This window comes from Chrysemys picta, chromosome 3 (genome assembly GCF_011386835.1).
Source record: "Chrysemys picta bellii isolate R12L10 chromosome 3, ASM1138683v2, whole genome shotgun sequence".
NCBI classification, from domain to species: Eukaryota; Metazoa; Chordata; order Testudines; family Emydidae; genus Chrysemys; species Chrysemys picta.
Window position 1 is genome coordinate 464,325 of NC_088793.1, and position 26,765 is coordinate 491,089.

The window sequence follows — 26,765 nt, forward strand, 5'->3', positions numbered from 1 at the left end:
AAGGGGGGGAAGGGGCAGAGCTGTGCCAGGCCCAGGACAGGGTGACTGGGGTGGGGGAAGGGGCAGAGCTGTGCCAGGCCCAGGACGGGGTGACTGGGGTGGGGGAAGGGGCAGAGCTGTGCCAGGCCCAGGACAGGGTGACTGGGGGAAGGGGGGGAAGGGGCAGAGCTGTGCCAGGCCCAGGGCTGGGATGGGGGTGACTGGGGTGGGGGAAGGGGCAGAGCTGTGCCAGGCCCAGGACGGGGTGATGGGGGGGGGAGGGGCAGAGCTGTGTCAGGCCCAGGACAGGGACGGGGTGACTGGGGGGGGGAGGGGCAGAGCTGTGTCAGGCCCAGGACAGGGTGACTGGGGTGGGGGAAGGGGCAGAGCTGTGCCAGGCCCAGGACAGGGTGACTGGGGGAAGGGGGGGAAGGGGCAGAGCTGTGTCAGGCCCAGGACGGGGTGACGGGGGGAAGGGGGGGAAGGGGCAGAGCTGTGTCAGGCCCAGGACGGGGTGACGGGGTGGGGGAAGGGGCAGAGCTGTGTCGGGCCCCAGCGCTGGGATGGGGGTGACTGGGGGGCCCTGGGGGGGCGCAGCGGGGGGGTGTGGCGCGGGTACGTACTGGCGGCGGCCTGCGGGGAGCCCGGCTCCGGCCCGTCGCTCCCTCGTGATCCGCGTCCTCTCGTGCGGCGGCGGCTCGGCTCCTCCCGCAGCGCGTCCCGGGCCCCCGGGGCGGACGGTCCCGCGGCGGCCTCCGCGGCGCAGGGCGGCCCCGAGCGCAGGGGCCCGCGGGGGCCCGCGCCCGCCACCCCCATGGCCCCCGCACGAGCCGCCATCAGCGCCCGCGGGCCTCAGGCCGGCGCCGCCCGCATGGCTCGGGGGGGGCTGCGGGGGTCACGCGGGGCCGCGTCCGGCCGAGCCGGCCCCGCCGCCCTCACCTCAGCTCCCCGGCGGCTCGCGCGGAACCGGGCTCGCCAAGATGGCCGCTCCGCAGGCGCGCGACAATCGACGCGCGGCGCTCCCTGGCGTCACTTCCGGCGGCGTCCCCAGCAGCCCGTGGGAACGGCCGTTGCCTCGCTCCCACCATGCTCCGCTCGCCCCCAGATCTGCATGTGCGGCCCCGCCCCTCGCCAGCCCCGCCCCGGCCTCGCGCCCGCGAGGCGCCGCCTGGAGCCGGGTCCTGGGACAGAGCCCGTGGGGGCGGGGCTGGGAACCCTGAGGCGGGGCGGGGCGGGGCTGGGAACCCTGAGGCGGGGGCGGGGCTGGGTGCCCTGAGAGGAGCCCGTGGGGGCGGGGCTGGGAACCCTGAGGGCGGGGCTGGGTACTGTGAGAGGAGCCCGTGTGGGCGGGGCTAGTTGCCCTGGGGGCGGGGCTGGTTCCCCTGAGGCGGGGGCAGGGCTGGGTACCCTGAGAGGAGCCCGTGGGGGCGGGGCTGGGAACCCTGGGGGCAGGCGGGGGGGGGGGGGCTGGGTACCCTGAGAGGAGCCCGTGGGGGCGGGGCTGGGAACCCTGGGGGCAGGCGGGGGGGGCGGGGCTGGGTACCCTGAGAGGAGCCCGTGGGGGCGGGGCTGGGAACCCTGGGGGCAGGCGGGGGGGGGGGGGGCTGGGTACTCTGAGCGGAGCCCATGGGGGCGGGGGTGGTTGCCCTGGAGACAGGTGCGGGGGCTGGGTTCCCTGTGAGGATCCCATCTGGGAGGGGCTGGTTCCCCTGAGAAGAGCCCCTGGGGGCGGGGCTGGGAACCCTGGGGGCAGGCGCGGGGGGCGGGGCTGGGTACTCTGAGAGGAGCCCATGGGGGCGGGGCTGGGAACCCTGGGGGCAGGCGCGGGGGGGGGCGGCTGGGTACCCTGAGAGGAGCCCGTGGGGGCAGGGCTGGGAACCCTGGGGGCAGGCGGGGGGGCTGGGTTCTCTGTGAGGATCCCATCGGGGAGGGGCTGGTTCCCCTGAGAGGAGCCCCTGGGGGCAGGGCTGGTTTCCCTGAGGGCGGGGCTGGGTACTCTGAGAGGAGCTGGTTCCCCTGGGGGCAGCCGGAGGCTGGGTACCCTGAGAAGAGCCCATGGGGGCAGGACTGGTTGCCCTGGTGACAGGTGGGGGGCTGGTTCCCCTGAGGGTATGTGGGGGGGCTGGGTACCCTGAGAAGAGCCCATGGGGGAGGGGTTGGTTGCCCTGCAGGCAGGTGGAGGCAGGGGGGCTGGGTACCCTCAGAGGAACCCATGGGGCAGGGCTGGTTCCCCAGGGGGCTGGCAGAGGGGCTGGTTCCCCTGGGAGCAGGTGGGGGCCCATGCAGTGCAGCTCTGGCCCTGTTCCCCAATCATGCAGTCGCAGCAGGCAGCCGTGAGATCAGCAGGGTTTATTGAGGGTCCGTGCAGCCCCCATCCCGCCCACTACTGCTCCACATTCTTGACACGCAGGACGACAGGCACCGAGGTGCACGGGATCATGCCCAAGTCTGTGATCACCAGGTCCACCAGCTCGGGGGGGGTCACGTCATAGACCAGATTGAGAAGGCGCAGGGACGAGTTCTCCTTCCAGCCACGCAGCTGGGCTCCTCCCTTCCCGGGCACGATCAGGTCATCGGGGTCATCTATAGAGACATGCTACAGGGTCAGGAACTAAGGTATACCTGCACCCCCTCCCCAGGAGGAGCTGCCGGCACTGGGACAGCCCCCCATAACTTCCCTGACTGGCCAGAGGAACTGGCTGGCACTGGGACAGCCCCACCCCACCTGCCCCAGCCAGAGGAGCTGCTTGGCACCGGGACAGCCCCCCTCCCCCCATGACTTCCCTGACTGGCTGGAGGAACTGGCTAGCACTCGGACAGCGCCCCAGCCAAAGGAGCTGGCTGGCGCTGGCACTGGCACAGCCCCTCCCTGCCCCCCATGACTTCCCCGACTGGCTAGAGTAGGGCACAGCGCTGGGACGTGCCATACATTGGCCAGTCTTGTGGCCAGCGGCTGCTCTGAGGGGAGGGGAGGACATAGCCCACGGCTCGGGAGGACACAGGGCACGTACCCAGCTCGTTGGAGACAAAGGAGTCCGTCTGCACCCGCTCACAGAACTTGTAGGTCTCGCAGCACACCAGCACAGGCACGTTGTAGGCCTTGGACACCAGCGCGATCTGGGACGTCCCCACACGGGACATGACGGAGCCATTGGCCAGCAGCGCATGAGCCCCCAGCAGCACCTTGGAGACCTGCAGGGTGGGGCACCGCGTCAACTAGCACCAATCTACAGCTGTGGCAGGCTCTGCCTCCATCACCCCAGGAACACCCTTCCCCTCTGCCCTCAGCACAGCTGCCCGCTCACCTCGGGCAGAACGTAGGAGATGGCGGTGATCATGACGTAGGTGCAGCGGATGCCCTCGCGCACCAGCCTGCGTAGCGTGTCCCGGCCCTCCAGCCGCGGCCGACTGTCCACCACGATCACCCGGAAGGCACGACCATTGTCATGGGCGTCACACAGTGTGCGGTTCACTAAGGAGGAGCTGACAGGACACCACAAGTGAATTCATAGAGCTTAAGGCAGGAAGGGACCATCTAGTCTAATTGGCATATCACAGGTCAGAGAACCTCATCCATTTACCCCGACACTGAGCCCAATAACGTGGGTTAGGCTAACGCACACTCAGAATGGCAGCCAGTCTGGATCTGAAACCATCGACAGAGGGAGACTCCACCCCTGCCCTTGGCAGTTTGCCCCAAGAGTTCATCACCCTCCTGGTGAGAATTTTGTGCCTTCTTTCTAGTTTGGATTTGTTGGGCTCCAGCTTCCAGCCATGGGTTCTTGTTCTGCCTTTCTGCACTAGACTGAAGAGCCCTCACTGTTCTCCCCCCGGGAAGGTGCTGTAATGACACTAACAAAGTCACCTCTCACGTTTCTTACTGAACTAAACAGATCAAACTCTCTAAAGCTCATCCTGCTTCATTCCAAATACTGAACAGAAATATTTATTGAACAGTTCTGCCTTTTCCACATCATTAACAATATTACCAAAATCTCCATCTAGTAATGGGCCTACACCATTGCTAGGATTTCTTTTGTTCCTGATATATTTGAACTCCTTATTGTCCCTAGCCCTGACAGCCATGGATTGTTCCCTGAGGTCTTTAGCCTCCCTTATCAATTTTCTACACTTCTTAGCTTCTAGTTTATATCAATTGCTATCTATTTCCCATTTGTTATATATTGCTTTTTTATTTCTTACTGCTGCCTTCACTTCCCCACTGACCCAGGATGGGCTTTTAGGCACAGTTGTCCTCTTCTGTGATTGTGGAATCATGGATTTTTAGCCATCTCATGAATTTATCTTAAACAACACCTGATTTCCATTCACATTTTTCTGTCTAAATTTTCCTTCCAGTCAACTTTACTCATGGGAAATTAGCCTTTTGAAGTATCTGTATTTTTGTTTGGGACTGTCCAGTTCGCCCACAGTGAACATAAGCTCCTCCACCCTGGGCCAGATCATCCACACAGGGAAGCACCCTCCTCCGTACCATCCATACACCAGGATGACATCACCGTCACTGATCTTCTCGAAGGCATATTTGGAGATAGCTTCGGCTGCCAGCTGGATCTTCTCCCTCACGTATCCGTCGATGCTGCCCTGCAGTTTCCCCTTCGCCTGGGGAGAGGCAGTGCCGTCACTCTGCGGCCTGAGAGCCCTGACATCCTTCCCTCCGGCTCACCCCACAGCTGGCCATGCTCCTCCCTCCTGGTAGGAGTGTGCACTCCCATTCTGCCTACCCAGGACGCCCTGACTGGGCCCAGCAGCCGCAGGGCCCCAGCATATGGTTTAGGAGAGCCCCTCCGCACTGGGGGAGTAAGGGAAGGGAACAGGTCTGTGCTGCACAATTCAGCCAGGGCAGCTCCCCTCCCCCCAACCCATCCTCATGAGCAGGGGGCAGGATGCACTGCATGGCACAGGCTTTACCCTGAGTCCAAAGGACCCATCACCCCACAGGACTGGAGAGGAAACCGGGGGCGGTTACTCCCTCTCTCCTGCAGGGAATAGGCTGGCTCAGAGCGACTGCCATTCCTGTAGCACCTTCCAGCTACAAGGCCTCCAAAGCACTCTTCCATCACCCCACCCATATGGAGGTGCAGTCCCCTCCAGGGTGGAACTGGGCACCTGTAACAGCCACACAGAAATGCTGCAAAATAGATGAGATCAGCAGGGGAAGGAGGATCTTCTACGAAACAACTGCAGGGGGATAGCTCAGCCAAACAAATTACCTAGGCTGGAATTTGGCCAGGCCACAGGAGCTAACGCTCCAACTCCGACAGACAACAAGGCGAGGATCGGCCTTTGCCATCACACCTCCACTGAGGGGGACAGAGCCCTCTACAACTGCGCTGGGGCACCGGGGCCAGCCCTGACTGCAGGGACAGAATGTTCCCTGCCCGGCTCCCTGCAGCACAGCGCCCGTAGCACCGTACTGGGGCCAACATGTTCCCTGCCACGTCCCCTGCCCGGCTCCCACAGCACCGTACTGGGGCCAACATGTTCCCTGCCACGTCCCCTGCCCGGCTCCCATAGCACCGCACTGGGGCCAACATGTTCCCTGCCACGTCCCCTGCCCGGCTCCCACAGCACCGCACTGGGGCCAACATGTTCCCTGCCATGTCCCCTGCCCGGCTCCCATAGCACCGCACTGGGGCCAACATGTTCCCTGCCACGTCCCCTGCCCGGCTCCCACAGCACCGCACTGGGGCCAACATGTTCCCTGCCACGTCCCCTGCCCGGCTCCCATAGCACCGCGCCCGTAGCACCGCACTGGGGCCAGCCCTGACTGCAGGGACAGAATGTTCCCTGCCCGGCTCCCTGCAGCACAGCGCCCGTAGCACCGCACTGGGGCCAACATGTTCCCTGCCACGTCCCCTGCCCGGCTCCCATAGCACCGCGCCCGTAGCACCGGGGCCAGCCCTGACTGCAGGGGCAGAATGTTCCCTGCCCGGCTCCCTGCATCAGAAGAAAGAGGAAGAGTTGATTCAAACACAGAGCTGTGTGAAATGGGGGACAGGGTGGGGAGGAGGCGGGATCCAGGGCAGGAGGTGGGCAGATAGGAGGAGAGGGGGACCGGAGCCAGGTTGAGGAGTGGATACGGGCAGAGGGGGACAGAAGCAGAATACTCCTGAACTTGAGTCCCAAGTCTCTGTATTCATCCGCGATCAGCCAACAGCAGGAAATCCACCGGCCAGAGGGTGGGTCACGGGATCCACACGGATCCATCTCGAAGCACCACAGCTCCGGCCCGGTAAGTAACCAGTCTCTCCGAGTACAGGTCAGCATGGAGCCCGCTGCTGGTGACTGGCGAGCAGTGTCCCTCAGGGCGGGGAATGAGGCGCTCCAGCTAGCCGTGACTGGAGTCCCTGGCTCAGACCTAGCTGGTGAATCCCAGGCATAGGGTTTGACAAGGTCAGCGGGTTACTTGCAGTTCTCGGATACTGGCACGTGTCTGGAGCAGACGGAAGTGCTGCCTGGGCTCTGGAGGAGTGTGCCGGCGGGGAGGCACCAGCCAGCTGGTAACGCTGCCAGGTACAGCGTGTGATCCACTTCGAGAGTCTCTGTGAAGAGATGGCTTGGTCCAGGGCTCTGGCAACAAATGGATGGGGGGGTCGGAATGGTTTGGTCTGGTCAATACAACAAAGCAAAGCCCTGGATGCATCACGCGTGTGGTTTCTTTTCTCCTGGCACCGAGTGCGACTCGGGGAAGAAGTCTGGCAGGGACTGGCCCATTCAGATGGAAAACTGAGACCAACTCAGCACTGAACGTCAGCTGAGGTCTCAGCACCACCTTGTCCCATAGGGAGGCTCAGCAATACGTCCCTGAAGTCACAGCCACTAGCAAGACTGACTTCAGAGTGAGGTGGTGCAGGGACCGTCCTGAGAGCGGCTCGAACCGAGGCTCCCCCACGACTCTCAGGAGGTCCCAGGCAGAGGCAGGTTCTCTGATCAACGCAGGAGTCCCTTGGAAATCTCGACACTAGGGAGAGGGGTGTGTGAAAAGACCAGGCACGACCGCACAGCGGGGCGAGCTGAAATGCTGCGAGAGGCGCGTTAACAGAGCGAAGCGAAAGCCAGCCTGCTTCCAGTGTAACAGGGAGTCCAGGATCTTTGGGACTGAAGCTGGGCCTCAGACCAAACTGGGCTGGGCTGCCATATTGAGACCACCTTCCACCTAGAGGAGTCCGTCAGTCTGGCAGATATTTTCCTGCATTCAGGTAGGATTTCCTAGGCCCCCAGGGAGCAGTGCCTGCCCGTGGCACTGAGTCAGCCCACAGCCATGCCATCAGATGCAGCGACCCCGGGTCTGGATGGAGCTCCAGGAGCCGGATCGGCGGGTGGACGGACATTTGTCACAGGGCTGTGAGTCACAACTGCTTTGGCCAACGGGGCAATGAGACGGACTGTGGGAGATCACCGTGGGAATCGGGTGCAGCAGGCTCCATTCTACTGCAGGAGGATGAGCTCCGGGGACGATCCTGGGCTCAGCCCTTCTTGGGAGCCAAAGTTCTGACTTTCGGCATCGTCTGTGGTGGCGAAGGGGCCTCTTAGGGGAACCCCCAAGGCAAAGTATGGGTCTGTGCGGGGACCATGCGTGGCTGCTGACTGCTCATGAAACCCTCTCGGTTCTTGCTGGCTGCCGTGGGCGATGGTAGGGCCAACGGAGACACCTTGTTTGGACGGCATCGAGTCCAGACCCTGACGGCCTCCAGACGTGTGAGGAGCAGGCGTCTCCTTTTCGATGCTGCGTGTGTCATGCAGGAAGCTCTGCAGGGCTGAATTCCAGCAGACAGGTAGGAATGTCACACCAGCCTGAGCTCCAGGATATTCCCTCCACGCCGGCCGGGGACCAAGTCCCCTGAATCTGTAACTGATCCAAGTGAGACCCCTGCCTGACACATGCGTGATCAGTGTCTTCACTGGCGAGGGGACTGGAAAGGGTGTGTGGGGCCCAACCACCTGCAGCTCTGCAGTGACATGCTGGAGCAGACACATCCCTCCCGATTGGAAGGCACGGTGGAGACGAGACCGACCTGAGCCAGAGTCAGAGGGACTGCAGCTGACGTCCGGCAAGAGACTCCCTGTGCACGCATGCAAACACGCCAGCTAGCGCTGCAAGACATGGCTGTCCTGGCCCCTGTAGTGCCGGAGCCCACTCTCGGGCATGCACGCCTTTTCTGGCTGGAGTCGACAATGGCCCCCGTGAACGCTACGCCCAGGAGGGTGAGACATTACTGTTAGCATCTAGGCCTGGTTGTTAGCCCGAGATAGAATTTTGGGTTTGATTTTTGATACTTTTATATTCTTACTAACATGTGTGAACAAAGACACAGTGTGTAGCATCTGCCCACTATAGATGGGGTTTACCGCACAATGTGAGACAATAAGGAAGAGAGTTGAAGTGTTGCTGGGTATGGCGGGAGTTTTATATACGAGCATACACTTGAAGGCTACCTGACTCCTCTCCCAAGCCAAGGTCAAGCAACTGGTCAGGAGAGGCAAGGGGAAGGGGAGCATAAGAAACACTAAAAGCCAAAGAAATGGTAATCCTGCCCAAAACACAACCTCACTCCCTACCCCTCCTATGAGGGGGTACCGAAGCCCCCAGACTCAAGACCCTCCAAGACAGAACATGACCATAAGTTGTAAGGGGTGGGACCAGGGCCGGGCATGACGGGTATATTTGGACCTGCTAAGAAGAATGAGGGAAGGAAAAGGAGCCAGTGTAGCATGGTATATAGGACAGCTCAACACCACTCTGGCCTCCTACGAGAGGGATCCTCGGTACCGCCTCTAGGGCCGCTGTCAGACAGAAGCGGGGAGGCGTCTCTGCTTGGTGCAGGGAAGAAGGCACAGTTTGGTGACGATGACGAGGCGTATTCCTTGGCCAGTGCCACAGGGGATGTCTCTGCTCCAGCTCTGTGCCAATGGCTGCCCAGCAGGGAACCCAATGGCTCAGTGGGCGTTCCATGGTGCCTCTGTCAGTGATTTAGCACTGCTGCCTTGGCAGAGCACAACGGCACCCTGCCCTTTCCTCCCGATGGGGCGATGTCTCTGTGCTTGGAGCCGTGTCTGTCTCTGCCGGGCCCTACACTCGTGCCTGCTGCAGTGATGATGGTGTCTCTGCTGGAGCAGCTGGTGCAGGCTCTGCCGGTACCGGTACCAAAGCAGTAGCTAACCTTGGTGCCGCGATAGCAGCAGGGATGCTGATAGTTCCAGGGCAAACAGCGTTGATGTGCCCTGTGCCGATTTTGCTACAGTTGTCTTGCCTGCCTTCCTCATGCTGCTCGGGCCCAGGCGTGGGTCTGCTCACAGGGCACTCGCTGAGGATGAGTCTGTGGGCTCCTTGGAGGGAGGTGGACGTCTCCGCCAGGTCTGAGTGACGCACATTTCAGCCACGCCTCCCTCGACTTGCGAGTCCTTACCCCCTGTGCGCCTAACGGGGATGTGGCTCTGCCCCAGACAGAAAAGGCATCGGCCATGCCTGTCGACAGGGGGCTTGGCTTACACCCTGCAAGTTTAGAGTCTAACACATGGTCAGTGCAATGCGCCGCGTCCCGCTGCACTGGGGGACGGACAGCGCGAAACGTCCACAGGAGAGAATGAACTGAAGCTAAGAGGGGGGTGAAGAAGCATTTTGTCACCAAACTGGATGTAGAAGATGAGTCTGAAGGTAGGAGAAAGTCAGCGGGCGGGCACTCGCCAGGCTCCGTATTGCTGCCATGGGTGGCCTGTAACATTTGCCTGCTTAGAAATGTACAGTGTAGGTCAAGTCATTTTCAATAAAGAATGTTATAAACAGGTGCAAGAGAACCAGAGAGAGACGGGATTAGTGTACACCAGAAGGCCATGCTGATACAATCCAAGAAGTGTTGAAATTCTAATGGTTAGAAACAGATGATGTGGAGCCAGAAGTTAATATATTCAGATATCAGGCCTAATTGGTGGACAAAATAACGAGGGGATGGGCTATTCCCCCACTGCTCCCCATGTGGGTCCTTAAAGAGACTTTGGAGGTGGGGAGAAGACGGACAGAAGGATGGAGAGGAAGAACAGACGGTGACTACTCAAGTGAGCTTCACCGTCATGGCTGCTATCTCCACCATTTCCAGGGACCCTGGGCTTTGGGCGTCCTGACCAGAACAGGCCAGAGAGAGAGATCCAGACGACATCGCCACCTCCACCGGCCACAGCTGAATCCCGACCACCTGGGATGAAGCGGGATTGACTTTAACAGCAGCAGCAGCTCCAGCTCATCTCAACTCGCTTCTTCACTTCTTCCCATAACAACAGCTGATACCATCTAGGAGTCGGTCAAGCAGCTGATACCGTCTAGGAGACGGTCAAGCAGCTGGGGGATTTTCCTTCTACAACCCTCTCCAGCTACAGGGCAAGGGAACACGGGATGCTGTTGTTAGAAAAGCCTGATTTACTGCTTTACATTTCAAACGCTTTAACTGTTGGTCGTCCTCTTCTGTAATAGCAGGTGAACAGGCTGTTTAATGGGGTGTTTTGCCCTGGTCCTCGGCAGGCTGAGGTCTCTGGGTACCAACCCCTGCCCTGCCCCTCGTTTAACACTGTTTAATGTTGGACGGTGGCTGGGTTCGGTTACCACCTTTGGCCCATTTGCTGTATCTAAACGAACACAACAGTGGCACAAGGGGACTGAGGGAGGGCTGCTGACTTGGCAACCAATCAAAAACCACTTTGATGTCAATATGTGCCACATGAAGGCCCAGCCCCCATGGCCCAGCTCTCCGGACGTCCCGGCTAGACCTTTGGGTCTCTCACCACACAGAACAGGTTAACACTGAGCGGCACTGGGTACAAGACAGCCCTTGTCAAAGAACTCTCACGCTATAAAATCACAATCCCTGGCACCACAAAGTGATCATCACTGTGGAAGAGGCAACCTTCCTCCACGCCGGTGCTCCACACCCAATTCCACGTGTCACTTGTTATCAGACACCGCGAGTGCAGTCCTTACCCACCCGGAACCCCACTTCTCCAGCCCTACACAAACCCCAAAGGTATTAGTTAAACTGCAGCACTTCAGCCCTCAGGAGACTGAGCAGTTGTGGCCACAGGCAGAGAACTGGAGAGACCGAGGTGCCTCCAGGGCTGTGGCCCCCGCAATGGCAGGGAATTGATCAGGTGAGACATGCCCAGGTGATCCCAGCAGACAACCCAAGCCCCACACTGCAGAGGGAGATGAAAAATCCCCAGGGCCCTTGCCAATCTGACCTGGGGAAAATTCCTTCCCAACCCCAAATCTGTCCTTCAGTTTGACCCTGAGCCTGTGAGCAAGACTAGCATCTGGGCATGTAGAAAGGATTCTCTGCACCACCCCAGAGCAATGGGCCACCCTGCGTAGTGTCCCATCTCCTGCAGTGCCCAGTCTCTGATGCTTCAGAGGAAGGCGAAAAAACCAAAATCCATCCTGCCACTTGTGCATTGGGGGAAAATTCCTTGGGGAGCTGCCGGAGCCTTTCCCCGCTGCCTCTCCCTGCTGCCTCCCACCCGCTGCCGGAGCCTCTCCCTGCAGCAGGGTCAGAGTCCAGCGGTGGGACACTACGATGCTAAGAACATCAGTGTGAATGGGGGTGCCGCATGGGCGAGCAGAGCCATGTAGGGCACGTGCCCCGGTGCTACCACCAGGGGGCAGGAGTGTCTGTACTCCCCCAGCAGAGCCTCCCCGGCTGCAGTGCTGTTCATACCAGTGCTGGGGGATGGCTGGGCGAACGCAGTGTGCAATGCAGATGGACCCTGAAGTTCCTCACGACCCTACATAACTCAGCGTCACCTGCACATTCTGCCCCTTCACTGCTCCCCCGATTCCCTCATCAATAAATACACTAACGAGATCTAGTTCAGCACCTCGAGCCGCGATGGAAGGTGACAGGACGCTGTGTCCTGGCTCCTAACCAGTTTCTGATCCCTGGCAGGACCTGCTTCACCACACAGCGACCTAGTGTCCTTACAGCCTCTTGGGCAGGCCCCTCCTGTAGCCCTGGTGAACCCCCAGGCCCCTCTGCCGGCTTCCTCCAGCTGAAACGGCCTCAAGCCCGTGGCCTGCCCTCAGGCGCCTGCTCACCTCCTCCTCTCTCAGGCTGCTGGACAGGCCCGAGATCTCCTTCTTGAGGTACTTAATGGCGTTGCCCATGCTGGCGGAGAGGGGCCGGCACTGGTTCAGGAAACTGCAGAGAGGAGACAAACACTGAGGGGCATGGACTGGAGCCAGGCCTAGGGGGCAGGGAGCATCCCAGAGCGGGGGAGCACCTGGGATCATTACTGAGGATCAGCAACTTTTCAGCTTCTGCAGAGAAACCCCTGCCCAGTAACACCCAGCCTGGGCCTGGGGGGGGAGCGGGGAACGGCAGCGCCAGCGGAGATGGGCAGCCCAGGCTGGGGGGACAGGGGAGAACGGCAGCACCAGCGGAGATGGGCAGCCCAGGCTGGGGGGGAGCGGGAACGGCAGCGCCAGCGGAGATGGGCAGCCCAGGCTGGGGGGGAGCGGGAACAGCAGCACCAGCGGAGATGGGCAGCCCAGGCTGGGGGGAGCGGGAACGGCAGCACCAGCAGAGATGGGCAGCCCAGGCTGGGGGGGAGCGGGAACGGCAGTGCCAGCGGAGATGGGCAGCCCAGGCTGGGGGGGAGCGGGAACGGCAGTGCCAGCGGAGATGGGCAGCCCAGCTGGGGGGGGAGCGGGAACGGCAGCGCCAGCGGAGATGGGCAGCCCAGGCTGGGGGGCTAGGGGAGAACGGCAGCACCAGCAGAGATGGGCAGCCCAGGCTGGGGGGACAGGGGAGAACGGCAGCGCCAGCGGAGATGGGAAGCCCAGGCTGGGGGGACAGGGGAGAACGGCAGCGCCAGCGGAGATGGGAAGCCCAGGCTGGGGGGACAGGGGAGAACGGCAGCGCCAGCGGAGATGGGCATCCCAGGCTGGGGGGACGGGGGAGAACGGCAGCGCCAGCGGAGATGGGCAGCCCAGGCTGGGGGGGGAGCAGGAACGGCAGCGCCAGCGGAGATGGGCAGCCCAGGCTGGGGGGGAGCGGGAACGGCAGCGACAGCGGAGATGGCAGCCCAGGCTGGGGGGACGGGGGGAGAACGGCAGCGCCAGCGGAGATGGGCAGCCCAGGCTGGGGGGCAGCGGGAACGGCAGCGCCAGCGGAGATGGGCAGCCCAGGCTGGGGGGACAGGGGAGAACGGCAGCGCCAGCGGAGATGGGCAGCCCAGGCTGGGGGGAGCGGGAACGGCAGCGCCAGCGGAGATGGGCAGCCCAGGCCGGGGGGACGGGGGAGAACGGCAGCGCCAGCGGAGATGGCAGCCCAGGCCGGGGGGACGGGGGAGAACGGCAGCGCCAGCGGAGATGGGCAGCCCAGGCTGGGGGGACGGGGGAGAACGGCAGCGCCAGCAGAGATGGGCAGCCCAGGCCGGGGGGGGAGCGGGAACGGCAGTGCCAGCGGAGATGGGCAGCCCAGGCTGGGGGGGGAGCGGGAACGGCAGCGCCAGCGGAGATGGGCAGCCCAGGCTGGGGGGCTAGGGGAGAACGGCAGCACCAGCAGAGATGGGGCAGCCCAGGCTGGGGGACAGGGGAGAACGGCAGCGCCAGCGGAGATGGGCAGCCCAGGCTGGGGGGGGAGCGGGAACGGCAGCGCCAGCGGAGATGGGAAGCCCAGGCTGGGGGGACAGGGGAGAACGGCAGCGCCAGCGGAGATGGGAAGCCCAGGCTGGGGGGACAGGGGAGAACGGCAGCGCCAGCGGAGATGGGAAGCCCAGGCTGGGGGGACAGGGGAGAACGGCAGCGCCAGCGGAGATGGGCAGCCCAGGCTGGGGGGGAGCGGGAACGGCAGTGCCAGCGGAGATGGGCAGCCCAGGCTGGGGGGGAGCGGAACGGCAGTGCCAGCGGAGATGGGCAGCCCAGGCTGGGGGGGGAGCGGGGAACGGCAGCGCCAGCGGAGATGGGCAGCCCAGGCTGGGGGGCTAGGGGAGAACGGCAGCACCAGCGGAGATGGGCAGCCCAGGCTGGGGGGACAGGGGAGAACGGCAGCGCCAGCGGAGATGGGCAGCCCAGGCTGGGGGGACAGGGGAGAACGGCAGCGCCAGCGGAGATGGGCATCCCAGGCTGGGGGGACGGGGGAGAACGGCAGCGCCAGCGGAGATGGGCAGCCCAGGCTGGGGGGGGAGCAGGAACGGCAGCGCCAGCGGAGATGGGCAGCCCAGGCTGGGGGAAGCGGGAACGGCAGCGCCAGCGGAGATGGGCAGCCCAGGCTGGGGGGACAGGGGAGAACGGCAGCGCCAGCAGAGATGGGCAGCCCAGGCTGGGGGGACAGGGGAGAACGGCAGCGCCAGCGGAGATGGGCAGCCCAGGCTGGGGGGAGCGGGAACGGCAGCGCCAGCGGAGATGGGCAGCCCAGGCTGGGGGGGACGGGGGAGAACGGCAGCGCCAGCGGAGATGGGCAGCCCAGGCTGGGGGGGGAGCGGGAACGGCAGCGCCAGCGGAGATGGGCAGCCCAGGCTGGGGGGACGGGGGAGAACGGCAGCGCCAGCGGAGATGGGCAGCCCAGGCTGGGGGGCAGCGGGAACGGCAGCGCCAGCGGAGATGGGCAGCCCAGGCTGGGGGGAGCGGGAACGGCAGCGCCAGCGGAGATGGCAGCCCAGGCCGGGGGGACGGGGGAGAACGGCAGCGCCAGCAGAGATGGGCAGCCCAGGCTGGGGGGGAGCGGGAACGGCAGCGCCAGCGGAGATGGGCAGCCCGGACTGGGAGGGACGGGGGAGAACCACAGGCCCGGTACCCATATGAACTGCAGCCCCAAGAGCCCCTCCCTTGGAACATCCTGCCGCCCCCGTCTCTCTCGGCCTCACCTGATGTAGGGCTTCAGCCTGGCCACCAGGTCTCGCGAGAGCTCCTCGTTGGGCGGTGTTGAGTAATCCCGGATCACCTGGAACAAGCAGGGCGAGACCATGACACCCTGGCACCAGGACAGGGTATCCCAGCCTGCCTCGCCGGTCGCTGCAGAGGGCATTGGCAGAGCGGGAGAGCAAGGCTTCCAGACAGCTGGGGGGCACTGGCAGCGCCGGGTGGCGGGGGCACCGGCAGTGCTGGGGGGACAGGGCAGGAGGCACCGGCAGCGCTGGGGGGACAGGGCAGGAGGCACTGGCAGCCCTGGGGTGGACGGGGCAGTTCGTCAGGCTCTGCAGCGGGTGGGTACCAGCAGCCCGACCTGTTCTGCTCCCAGGCTGGGCTGCGGTACCACGCAGGGCCTGGCCTCACCGGCCCAGGGAGCCGGCACACGACAGACTGGCGCAGCCCGAGGGAGCGAGGGACCCAGGCCCAGGCCCAGGCCCCGAGCCAGAGCAGGACACAGTGTCTCAGCCTGCGCCCCGCGGGGAGAGCTGGCGCTGGCGCAGCCCGAGGGTACGACGGACCCGGACCCGGGCCCAGGCCCCGAGCTGGGGCAGGATGCAGCATCTCAGCCTGGCGCAGCAGGGGGAGCTGGCGCAGCGGGTGGGTCAGCGGTACCTGTCTGAAGACTTGCAGCAGGGCGAGGCAGCGTGCGTTGGAGCCGTTCAGCAGTCCCTGGGAGTACTGCAGGCCGAGCCGCACCACGGCCGGATGGATCGCCGTGGCAGGGGATGCTGGGGACACACGCAGGGCACAGATGAGAGGCCTTGGAGCTGGGAGGCTACACCAGCGCAGAAGGGGAAGGACCCTAGGGCCCCCAGTGCTGGGTAACCCCCCCCAGAGCTTCCATGGTGAGCCCCCAAGGGATCAACCTGCCAGGGAGAGGCACATGTGCCCTTCATGAACCAGGCCACCCCCCACACACATCCAGGGTATCCCCGTCACCTCCCCCCAGGGCACCCCCATCACCTGTAACCCCCAGGCGCACCCGGGACATCCCTGTCACCCTGTAACTTACACACCCACCCAGGGCACTCGCATCACCTCCTCCCAGGGCACCCCCACACCCACCTAGGGCATCCCCATCACCCCATAACCCCCATATACACCCAAGGCATCCCTGTCATCCCCCCACACACACACACACACTCACACCCCCAGGGCATCCCCGTCACCCCACCACGCACACACCTGGGGCATCACCCTTTGCCCCACACTCGTCCCAGGCCAGGACTCCCTATTTGTCACATACTCCCCTAACCACCCAGGTTACCCCGTACCCCGTCCCCCAGACACCCTTACACACCGTCATAGGGTGCCCCCCTCACCCCATACTCCTCCAACACACACTGGGTGCCCCCTTCATTCTATACCCCCCCACACACACACACAGCCAGTAGGCCCCCACGCCCCATACCCTCCCCACATGCAGGAAATGGGATGTCCCAGCCAACCCCCACAGCTGGCCAGGGCTCACCCTTCGCCCCACCAGGGCAGCAAGACCTGCCCCTGGAGTGGGCACCCAGAGCTGGGCAGCCCACAGCAACTGGGCGTCGCCCCAGACGGGGCCTTGCCAGCTTCCCCACATCCGGGAAGGACACACGGAGGCCAAGTTGCCTGGGCACAGCCCACCCCAGAGCGCAGGCTGCAGCCGACGTCTTCACCAGCCTCGGGGCCAGGGGCACAAACCTCATCTGCTGGGTCAGCGGCACCTTCCGGCTGTACTGGTGCAAGTGGGAGAAGAGGTTGACTTTCGCGCCATAGTCTGGCCTCAGAGGAACCTGGCATGGAAATTTCAGAGCACGCTGCTTCAGTGCGGGTCGGCAAAGGCCTCTGCGAGACCCCGCCTGCCCTTGGCACACCTGCACCCCTGGCCTCACCCCTGCTGGGCAATGCCCTCCTGCCCCCTCCTCAGCGAGACCCAGCCTGCCCATGGCATGCATCACCCCTGCTGGGCACTGCCACCTGCCCCCTCCTCTGCGAGACCCAGCCTGCCCATGGCACGCCTGCACCCCTGGCCTCACCCCTGCTGGGCACCGCCCACCTGCCCCCCTCCTCTGCGAGACCCAGCCTGCCCATGGCATGCCTCACCCCTGGCCTCCCCCCTGCTGAGCACTGCCACCTGCCCCCTCCTCTGCGAGACCCAGCCTGCCCATGGCACGCCTCACCCCTGGCCTCACCCCTGCTGGGCACTGCCACCTGCACCCTCCTCTGCGAGACCCAGCCTGCCCATGGCACGCCTCACCTCTGCTGGGCAATGCCCACCTGCCCCTGCCCCCTCCTCTGCGAGACCCAGCCTGCCCATGGCACACCTGCACCCCTGGCCTCACCCCTGCTGGGCAATGCCACCTGCCCCCTCCTCTGCGAGACCCAGCCTGCTCATGGCACACCTGCACCCCTGGCCTCACCCCTGCTGGGCACCGCCCACCTGCCCCTGCCCCCTCCTCAGCGGGCACACCCTGCCCATGGCACACCCATGCCCTGCCCCCACCCCTGCCGGGCACCGCCCACCTGCCCATGCCCCTGCCCATGGCCCACTCCCTCCCCCACCAGACACCACCCACCTGCCCCTGCCCCCTCCCCAGTGGGCACAGTCTGCCCATGGCACACCCGCATCCTCGCCTCATCCCTGCTGGGCACTGCCCACCTGCCCCCTGCCCTCTCCCCCATGGGCACAGCCTGCCCATGGCCCATCCCCTCTCCCACCAGATACCGCCCACCTGCCCCTACCCCCTCCCCAGCGGGCACAGCCTGCCCACCCCTACCCCTGGCCTCACCCCTGCTGGTCACTGCCACCTGCCCCCTCCTCAGCGGGCACACCCTGCCCATGGCACGCCCCCCACCCCTGCCCTGCCGCACACAGCCCCGACACCCCCTCGCTTGGCACAGCCAACCTGCCCGTCAGGAAGTCAGCCAGCGATTAGGGCCAAAGTGTATGAAAAGGATCCATATACAGATTGATCTCACATGCTGCTTAGTAACCTACATGAACAGCACCTATACAACGGGGGGCCAGGTTTTAGGGTGCCCAGGATTAACCCTTTGGGGAGCAGTGCCAAACACAGCCATTTGGCTTACTAGGAACCGTCCCTGGTATCTGGGTACAGAACAGGGATGGGGCTACGACAGGTCATGACGGCCCCGCCGAACAGAACCAGCAAGACAGGGCCCCAAAGGCCCTGGCGAGCATGGGCACAGGCAGGTTACTGTTACTAAGCAGATAAGGGAGTTCCCTCGCCTGGCGTGACGGGAGACCCTTAGTCTGGGTCACAGCCGAACACAGCCGGCGAGGGGGCGGGCAGAGCCCCTGGGTATAACAGAACGCACTGAGACAGAAGGATCTACCTGCCTCCACACACCTTGTCTGTTCCCACAGCCACCCCACTCACCTGCCCTGCCTCCACGGCCACCCAGCCTGCCCCATACCCCTGTGCCCCTAACTCCTGCCCCGTTGGGCCCTGCCCAGCTGCCCCTGACCCCCGCTGGGCACAGCCTTCTAGCCCACTACGCCACCCACCCCAGGCACAGCTAACACTGTGCCTGGCACCTCGGGCGTCCCCCTTCACGGAGATGAGAGCACACGGCATTCATAGATTCATAGAATCATAGAATCATAGATTATAGGACTGGAAGGGACCTCGAGAGGTCATCGAGTCCAGTCCCCTGCCCGCATGGCAGGACCAAATACTGTCTAGACCATCCCTGATAGACATTTATCTAACCTACTCTTAAATATCTCCAGAGACGGAGATTCCACAACCTCCCTAGGCAATTTATTCCAGTGTTTAACCACCCTGACAGTTAGGAACTTTTTCCTAATGTCCAACCTAGACCTCCCTTGCTGCAGTTTAAACCCATTGTTTCTGGTTCTATCCTTAGAGGCTAAGGTGAACAAGTTCTCTCCCTCCTCCTCATGACACCTTTTAGATACCTGTAAACTGCTATCATGTCCCCTCTCAGTCTTCTCTTCTCCAAACTAAACAAACCCAGTTCTTTCAGCCTTCCTTCATAGGTCATGTTCTCAAGACCTTTAATCATTCTTGTTGCTCTTCTTTGGACCCTTTCCAATTTCTCCACATCTTTTTTAAAATGCGGCGCCCAGAACTGGACACAATACTCCAGCTGAGGCCTAACCAGAGCAGAGTAGAGCGGAAGAATGACTTCTCGTGTCTTGCTCACAACACACCTGTTAATGCATCCCAGAATCATGTTTGCTTTTTTTGCAACAGCATCACACTGTTGACTCATATTTAGCTTGTGGTCCACTATAACCCCTAGATCCCTTTCTGCCGTACTCCTTCCTAGACAGTCTCTTCCCATTCTGTATGTGTGAAATTGATTTTTCCTTCCTAAGTGGAGCACTTTGCATTTGTCTTTGTTAAACTTCATCCTGTTTAACTCAGACCATTTCTCCAATTTGTCCAGATCATTTTGAATTATGACCCTGTCCTCCAAAGTAGTTGCAATCTCTCCCAGTTTGGTATCATCCGCAAACTTAATAAGCGTACTTTCTATGCCAATATCTAAGTCGTTAATGAAGATATTGAACAGAGCCGGTCCCAGAACAGACCCCTGCGGAACCCCACTCGTTATGCCTTTCCAGCAGGATTGGGAACCATTAATAACAACTCTCTGAGTACGGTTATCCAGCCAGTTATGCACCCACCTTATAGTAGCCCCATCTAATTTGTATTTGCCTAGTTTATCGATAAGAATATCATGCGAGACCGTATCAAATGCCTTACTAAAGTCTAGGTATACCACATCCACCGCTTCACCCTTATCCACAAGGCTCGTTATTCTATCAAAGAAAGCTATCAGATTGGTTTGACATGATTTGTTCTTCACAAATCCATGCTGGCTGTTCCCTATCACCTTATTCTCCCCAGCCCTTCCCCCCGCAAGTCCCTCGGCATGTGGCAGTGCCCGGGCACCCTCTACCTGCTGCCGTTCCAGCTTCTTCGCCAGTCTCCTCTGTGCTGCTGGGTCGTCCACCTGCACGTGCTCCGGCACCCGCTTCACCACTGGCAGGAGCAAGGGGAAAGGGCTGAACTGGGGGCCATGACCCCAACACAGAGCCACCCAGGCACCGGGGGAGGGGCACAACCACACTCCACCATGACCCAAGCACCCCAGAGGGGCCGGGGGCAACAAAGAGCTTGGGGACCCAGGAAGGGGGTGGGGGACGAGGGCAAAAGCACAATCACAGCGACCTGGGCACCGGGAAGATGTGGCAGCACCCAGGGGATGCGGAGTCAGACCTCCACCGGCTCACCCAGGAGGCAGTGCCCCGGACTCCCGCCGGCTCACCCAGCCCCACCCAGGGGGGGCGCTGCCCCGGACTCCCGCCGGCTCATCCAGGGAATGCGGAGTCAGACCCCCACCGGCTCACCCAGGGGCTGCTGCCCCGGACTCCCGCCGGCTCACCCAGCCCCACCCAGGGGCTGCTGCCCCGGACTCCCGCCGGCTCACCCAGCCCCACCCAGGGGGCGCTGCCCCGGACTCCCGCCGGCTCACCCACCCCACCCAGGGGGCGCTGCCCCGGACTCCCGCCGGCTCACCCAGCCCCACCCAGGGGGGCGCTGTCCCGGACTCCCGCCGGCTCACCCAGCCCCACCCAGGGGGCGCTGCCCCGGACTCCCGCCGGCTCACCCAGCCCCACCCAGGGGACGCTGCCCCGGACTCCTGCCGGCTCACCCAGCCCCACCCAGGGGGCGCTGCCCCGGACCTCCGCCGGCTCACCCAGCCCCACCCAGGGGGCACTGCCCTGACCCCTTTGAACCCACAATGCCGAGGAGGGGAGCAGCTGTGGCACGGCAGCTCTGTCCTTACTGGACTGGGGCTCGCTGGGCGGCAGCCTGGGCTTGGCCGGTGCAGCTGCCGGGGTCGACTCCACTTTCTTGGTTTGTTTCAGGGCGCGGTCGGCCTCCTGCTTGGCCCGGCGCTCTGCTCGCAGCTCCGCCTTGCTCTTCCCCCCCGCCGGCTTCTCGCTGCCGGCCAGGCCCTCGCTGGGCACTGCGGCTGGCACAGGGGGCACAGCCCCTACAAGAGGAGAGACCGGTCAGCGTGCAGGAGCCTCCCGCATCCCCATGCTCCAGGGAGCACACGGCCCATGGCGGGAGGAGAGGGGGGCGCAGTGGTCAGAGCACTCGATGAGGATTCAGGAGACCGGGGGTCATGTCCCTGCTCCACCACAGACTGGCCAGGCACTGGGCCTCCAGTCCCCACCAGTAGCATTGGGACAGTAGCCCTGCTGTGCCATGGCTGGTCGGGTGTGCCCAGGGGACGGTCAGAGGTGGGACCCGGATGGACAGACAGAGGGCTCGTAACCCAGGGGCCACGTGCAAATGAGCAAAGGCTTGGGACAAAGTGGGAATTTTTTGTAATATTTTATGAGCCCTGTGTGTGCCTCAGTTTCCCATCGGTGCTGCGTCGTTACTGAGTGGGTGGAAAGGGGCTGTGTGCTCTCAGGGCAGGGGGAGACGGGGGTGAGTGTCGCTCAGCTGCCCAGGCCTCACCAGCGCAGCTCTGCAGGTGACAGTGGCAGATTCAATCCCCAACACCCCAGAGGGAGAGGGACGTCCCGCCTCTCCGCAGGGCAGCTGGACACCAATCCCCAGCTCAGAACGGGCTGGGGGGGCAGTGGGGGGGCGAATAAGTGTTGGCTGCTGAAGGCTCTGGCAGGGGGTGGGGGCTCAGACCAAGGAGACAGAGCTTGAACCACAGGGGTCACTGCAGTTGGGCGCCGGCTGCCCGGAACGGACTCCGCTGGGACCGTCACTTCCCTGGGCTCCCCCAGGGCTGCCTGTGCCGTGTGCCAGGCCGCGGATACACCCGCCTGTCTGCCCGCGCTGGCTGGGTGTCCCCGCAGACGCTGGCGGGGGGGTGCTGCTCCCCCCGATTGTACACGTCTCCCCCAGGTCTGTCCCAGACTCGCTGCCCGGCGCTCCCCGGGGGGGGGCAGGGGGGCTGCAGGCCCAGGGGCCCAGTCTCAGGAGGTGGTGAGGCCGCGTGGCTCACCCTGGGGGAAGAGTGAGACCCGGGGGGGGAGTTGGGGTCACTGAAGGCCCCTCCCAGGGACTGTTCCCAGGCGGGGGCGTAGCCCGGCCCTGGGGGTCGGTGACGGGGTCACGCCGAGAAGGGGCAGCCCCAAGCCGTACCTGGCGGCGGGGCCTGCGGGTGCCCAGGGATGGAGGACTCAGGTGGCTGCCCCTTCTCATCTCTCCGCTTCTTCTTCTGCTGCTTCTTGTCCTTCCGCAACTGCAGCTTCTCCTCCTTGGAGAGCTCCTGGGTCTGGGGGGGACCCCGAGTCAGCACGGCCCCCATGGGCAGCTCCCCCCCGCTCTGCGGGCAGCGGTACCACAGCCAGCCCCCCCCACATACACACACACTAACAGCCTGCCTGCTGCAGCCACGGGGGCAGCCCCCCAGCCCGGCCCCCCAACCCCCCTCCTGCAGCCAGCCCCCCACACACACACAGCCTGCTTGCTGCAGCCCCCCAGCCCAGCCCCCAGCCCGGCCCCCCAACCCCCCTCCTGCAGCCAGCCCCCCCCACACACACACACAGCCTGCCTGCTGCAGCCACGGGGGCAGCCCCCCAGCCCGGACCCCCAACCTGCCTCCTGCAGCCAGCCCCCCCCCCCCGCCTGCCTCCTGCAGCCCCCAGCCCAGCCCCCCCAAGCCCCCTCCTGCAGCCAGCCCCCCCCCTCAGCCTGCCTCCTGCAGCCCCCAGCCCAGCCCCCCAACCCCCCTCCTGCAGCCAGCCCCCCCCCTCAGCCTGCCTCCTGCAGCCCCCAGCCCGGCCCCCCAAGCCCCCTCCTGCAGCCAGCCCCCCCCCCCACAGCCTGCCTGCTGCAGCCCCCAGCCCAGCCCCCAGCCCGGCCCCCCAACCCCCCTCCTGCAGCCAGCCCCCCCCTTCAGCCTGCCTCCTGCAGCCCCCAGCCCAGCCCCCAGTCCGGCCCCCAACTCCCCTCCTGCAGCCAGCCCCCCACACACACACAGCCTGCCTGCTGCAGCCACGGGGGCAGCCCCCCAGCCCGGCCCCCCAACCCCCCTCCTGCAGCCAGCCCCCCCCCCCCCTGCCTGCTGCAGCCCCCCAGCCCAGCCCCCCTCCTTCAGCCAGCCCAACCCCGGCCCCTCACCCCTCACCTGTCCGTCTGCGGGCGGCTCGCGGCTCGGCAGGGGACCAGCCCCTGAAACAGAAGGGCAGGGCGTGAGGGGGGGGGGGCGACGGGGGGCGGGGTCGAGGGAGGCCGATACCGCGGGGGGGTTCGGGGGGGCCGATATCGGGGGGGTGACACGGGGGGTTCGGGGGGGCCGATACCGAGGGGGGGCTCGGGGGGTGACACGGGGGGGTTCGGGGGGGGCCGATACCGGGGGGGTTCGGGGGGCCGATACCGCGGGGGGGTTCGTCGGGGTGACACGGGGGGGTTCGAGGGGGGCCGATACCGAGGGGGGTTCGGGGGGGTGACACGGGGGGGGTTCGGGGGGGCCGATACCGCGGGGGGGTTCGGGGGGCTCTGGGCGGGGGGGTGACACGGGGGGGTTCGAGGGGGGCCGATACCGCGGGGGGGTTCGTCGGGGTGACACGGGGGGGTTCGAGGGGGGCCGATACCGAGGGGGGTTCGGGGGGGTGACACGGGGGGGGTTCGGGGGGGGCCGATACCGCGGGGGGGTTCGGGGGGGCTCTGGGCGGGGGGGGTGACACGGGGGGGTTCGAGGGGGGCCGATACCGCGGGGGGGTTCGTCGGGGTGACACGGGGGGGTTCGAGGGGGGCCGATACCGAGGGGGGGCTCGGGGGGTTGATACGGGGGGGTTCGGGGGGGCCGATACGAGGGGGGGCTCGGGGGGGGACCCGGCCCGGCGCTCGCACTCACCGCTCCGCCCGCCCCCGCTCCGCCATCGCTGCAGCCTGCGCCGGGCCCGGCCGCCCACAGCGCCGCCCCCGGCCGGAGGGGGAACCGCCCCCCCCACTGGGGTGTGACCCCCCCCGCCAGCTGGGTGAATCCCCCCCCACTGGGGTGTGACCCCCCCCCGCCAGCTGGGTGAATCCCCCCCCACTGGGGTGTAACCCCCCCCCCCCGCCGGCTGGCTGGGTGAATCCCCCCCCCGCTGGGGTGTAACCCCCCCCCCCCGCCGGCTGGCTGGGTGAAACCCCCCCCCCCCCCCGCCGGCTGGGTGAATCCCCCCCCACTGAGGTGTAAACCCCCCCCCCCCCGCCGGCTGGCTGGGTGAATCCCCCCCCCACTGAGGTGTAACCCCCCCCCCCCGCCGGCTGGCTGGGTGAATCCCCCCCCCCACTGGGGTGTAACCCCCCCCCCGCCGGCTGGCTGGGTGAATCCCCCCCCCACTGAGGTGTAACCCCCCCCCGCCGGCTGGCTGGGTGAATCCCCCCCCACTGAGGTGTAACCCCCCCCCCCCGCCGGCTGGCTGGGTGAATCCCCCCCCCCACTGGGGTGTAACACCCCCCCCCGCCGGCTGGCTGGGTGAATCCCCCCCCCACTGAGGTGTAACCCCCCCCCCCGCCGGCTGGCTGGGTGAATCCCCCCCCCCACTGGGGTGTAACCCCCCCCCCCCGCCGGCTGGCTGGGTGAATCCCCCCCCCCCACTGAGGTGTAACCCCCCCCCGCCGGCTGGCTGGGTGAATCCCCCCCCCCACTGGGGTGTAACCCCCCCCCCGCCGGCTGGCTGGGTGAATCCCCCCCCACACTGGGGTGTAACCCCCCCCCGCCGGCTGGGTGAATCCCCCCCTCACTGGGGTGTAACCCCCCCCCCCGCCGGCTGGCTGAATCCCCCCCCCACTGAGGTGTAACCCCCCCCCGCCGCCTGGCTGGGTGAATCCCCCCCCCCACTGAGGTGTAACCCCCCCCCGCCGGCTGGCTGGGTGAATCCCCCCCCCACTGGGGTGTAACCCCCCCCCCCCGCCGCCTGGCTAGGTGGGGGAGGGGTGAATACCACCCACCCCCCGCTGGGCTCTGGGGTGTAACCCCCCACGGCTGGCTGGGTGGGGGAGGGGTGAATTCCGTCCCCCCCCCCCGGTGGGCTCTGGGGTGTAACCCCCCCCCGCCGGCTGGCTAGGTGGGGGAGGGGTGAATACCACCCACCCCCCGCTGGGCTCTGGGGTGTAACCCCCCCGCTCCCAGCCCCCTGCCAGGAGCTCATGGCGAAAGCTTCGGCCCGTCTGTCCCTGCTAAAGGCCTGTCCTGGCCCCGGGACCCGTCTGGAGCGTGGCTCCCATCTCACCCACAAGCCCCTCAGCCAGATTTGCTGCTCCGCGGCTGCACCGCCCATGGCCCCTGTCCCCTGCAGCCTGCCCCACGCCCTGGGGGGAGACGAGCGCCCGGTGCTGGGTCTCCGGGGGACGGGCTATGCTAAATGCAGGGACGATGCCAGCTTGGGTCACGGAGCCCCAGCCCCATCCCACAAGCAGCTTCCCTGCCTCCCCACTGGCTGCCCGGCCCCAGCCCTTATGCCCGGTGTGCTTAGGGTCGCCAGCCCTCCCGGGTTCACCAGGAGTCTCCTGGAATCGGGCTCAATCTCCCAGAGGCTACTGAAGCCAAATCGGGAGATTTTAGGCCGCTAAAAGTCCGGCGGCACAACAGGGCTAAGGCAGGCCCCTGCCTGTCCTGGCCACACGCTGCTCCCAGAAGCAACTGGCACATCCCTGCAACCCCTGGCGGGGAACAGGGGGTCTCTGTGCACCCCCCCCCCCCCCCGTCCTGAGCACTGACTCCGCAGCTCCCATTGGCCGGGAACTGTGGCCCATGAGAGCTGCAGGGGCAGTGCCTGCAGGCAGGGACAGTGTGTGGAGTCCCCTGCCCCCTCCCAGGGGCCGCAGAGATGTGCCGGCCGCTTCTGGGCCCACACACCACAACCTCCTGCCCCAGCTCAGTGAAAGTGATCGAGGGTGAAGGAGAGCAAGTGACAGAGGGGGGAATGGAGTGAGCTGGGCAGGGCCTCAGAGAAGGGGTGGGGTCCATGGGCCAGGGGGCAGGGCAAGGGTGTTTGGGTTTGTTTGATTAGACAGTTGGCAACCCTAGGTGTGGTCTGGAGCCCCTGTGATGGGAGAACACACACCACACCGTCCTGCAGGGAAAGCGTCATCTCCCTTCCAGGGAGCCACGCAAGGGCCCTGACACCCCACCCTTCCAAAGCTGCGGACAGCTGCAAACCGTCCCATCTGGGCTCCTAGAGGAGTCACTCAGGGCAAGTGGGTCACTGGGGTAAGATCTGCTCCATCAGCGTGTTGCAATACAACCACGTATACAGTCACACACCTAAGAGCAAATACCAGAGTCCTAGATCCCCAGGACAGAAGGAACCGGTGTGATCCCCCAGCCTGACCCCTGGATAGCACAGGCCAGAGACCTGCCCCACAGCGATTCCTAGAGCAGAACTCTTAGAAACCAGCCAGTCTGGATTGAAACATTGGACAATCCACCACGGCCGCTAGCACATTGTTTTAGGGGTTAATTCCTCTCACTGTTACAACCTTATGTCTCATTTCCAGTCTGAACAGGTCTAGCTTCAACTTCCAGACACTGGCCCATTCAACCTTTCTCTGGTGGGCCAGAGAGCCCAGTATCAAACATCTGTCCCCCACATATATACCTATAGACTGTGACCAAGTCACCCCTTATCCCTCTCTCTGTGAGGCTAAATAAAGCTCCGTGAGCATCACTCTATTCGTGTGGCTCTTCTCTGAGCCCTCGCCAAGTTACCAACATCCTCCTTGGTCTGTGGGCACCAGACCTGGACCCAGGATCCCACCAGCACCACTTGCAGGGCCGGCTCTGGGTTTTTTGCCGCCCCAAGGAAAACATTTTTGGCTGCCCCACCAGGGCTTTGGAGCGGAGACCGGAGCTGGAGTCTGGA

The 26,765-nt window shown here is 64.6% G+C and overlaps 2 protein-coding genes across 4 annotated transcripts in view; both read right to left on the minus strand.

The window, feature by feature from the left end:
• GTF3C2 (general transcription factor IIIC subunit 2) overlaps positions 1–1,044 on the minus strand; it is a 31,633-nt gene extending 30,589 nt beyond the window's left edge. For 2 of the 3 annotated variants that reach the window (XR_010599294.1, XM_065587299.1), the window contains exon 1: positions 603–960. Coding sequence is in view for 1 of the 3 variants with exons in the window: in XM_065587299.1 (XP_065443371.1) it covers positions 603–816 (214 nt within the window). In the remaining 2 variants the exon portion in view is untranslated. Of the gene's footprint in view, positions 1–602 lie in introns of all 3 variants that reach the window. The other variant, XM_065587300.1, reaches the window with a different exon arrangement.
• A 1,269-nt stretch (positions 1,045–2,313) lies between these two features.
• On the minus strand, positions 2,314–25,994 carry EIF2B4 (eukaryotic translation initiation factor 2B subunit delta). The gene is made up of 14 exons (XM_065587273.1): positions 25,973–25,994; positions 23,768–23,863; positions 23,039–23,082; positions 22,051–22,183; positions 20,723–20,932; positions 19,832–19,914; positions 16,581–16,671; positions 15,509–15,624; positions 14,851–14,927; positions 12,080–12,182; positions 4,475–4,602; positions 3,285–3,462; positions 2,991–3,171; positions 2,314–2,562 (listed from the first exon to the last, which is right to left on the minus strand). The coding sequence occupies exons 1-14, from the start codon at positions 25,992–25,994 to the stop codon at positions 2,363–2,365; spliced, it is 1,662 nt and encodes a 553-aa protein (XP_065443345.1). The 3' UTR covers positions 2,314–2,362.
• Between the last annotated feature and the right edge of the window lie 771 nt (positions 25,995–26,765).

Excerpts from the sequence above, each read along its gene's own strand:
- EIF2B4 (XM_065587273.1), bottom strand. The coding sequence starts at position 25,994 with ATGACGCTTTCCCTGCAGGACG. Across the intron at positions 16,672-19,831 it reads AGAAGCTGGAACGGCAGCAG|GTTCCTCTGAGGCCAGACTA; the intron begins GTAGAGGGTGCC and ends TTTCCATGCCAG. Across the intron at positions 15,625-16,580 it reads GCCGCTGACCCAGCAGATGA|CATCCCCTGCCACGGCGATC; the intron begins GGTTTGTGCCCC and ends GTGTGTCCCCAG.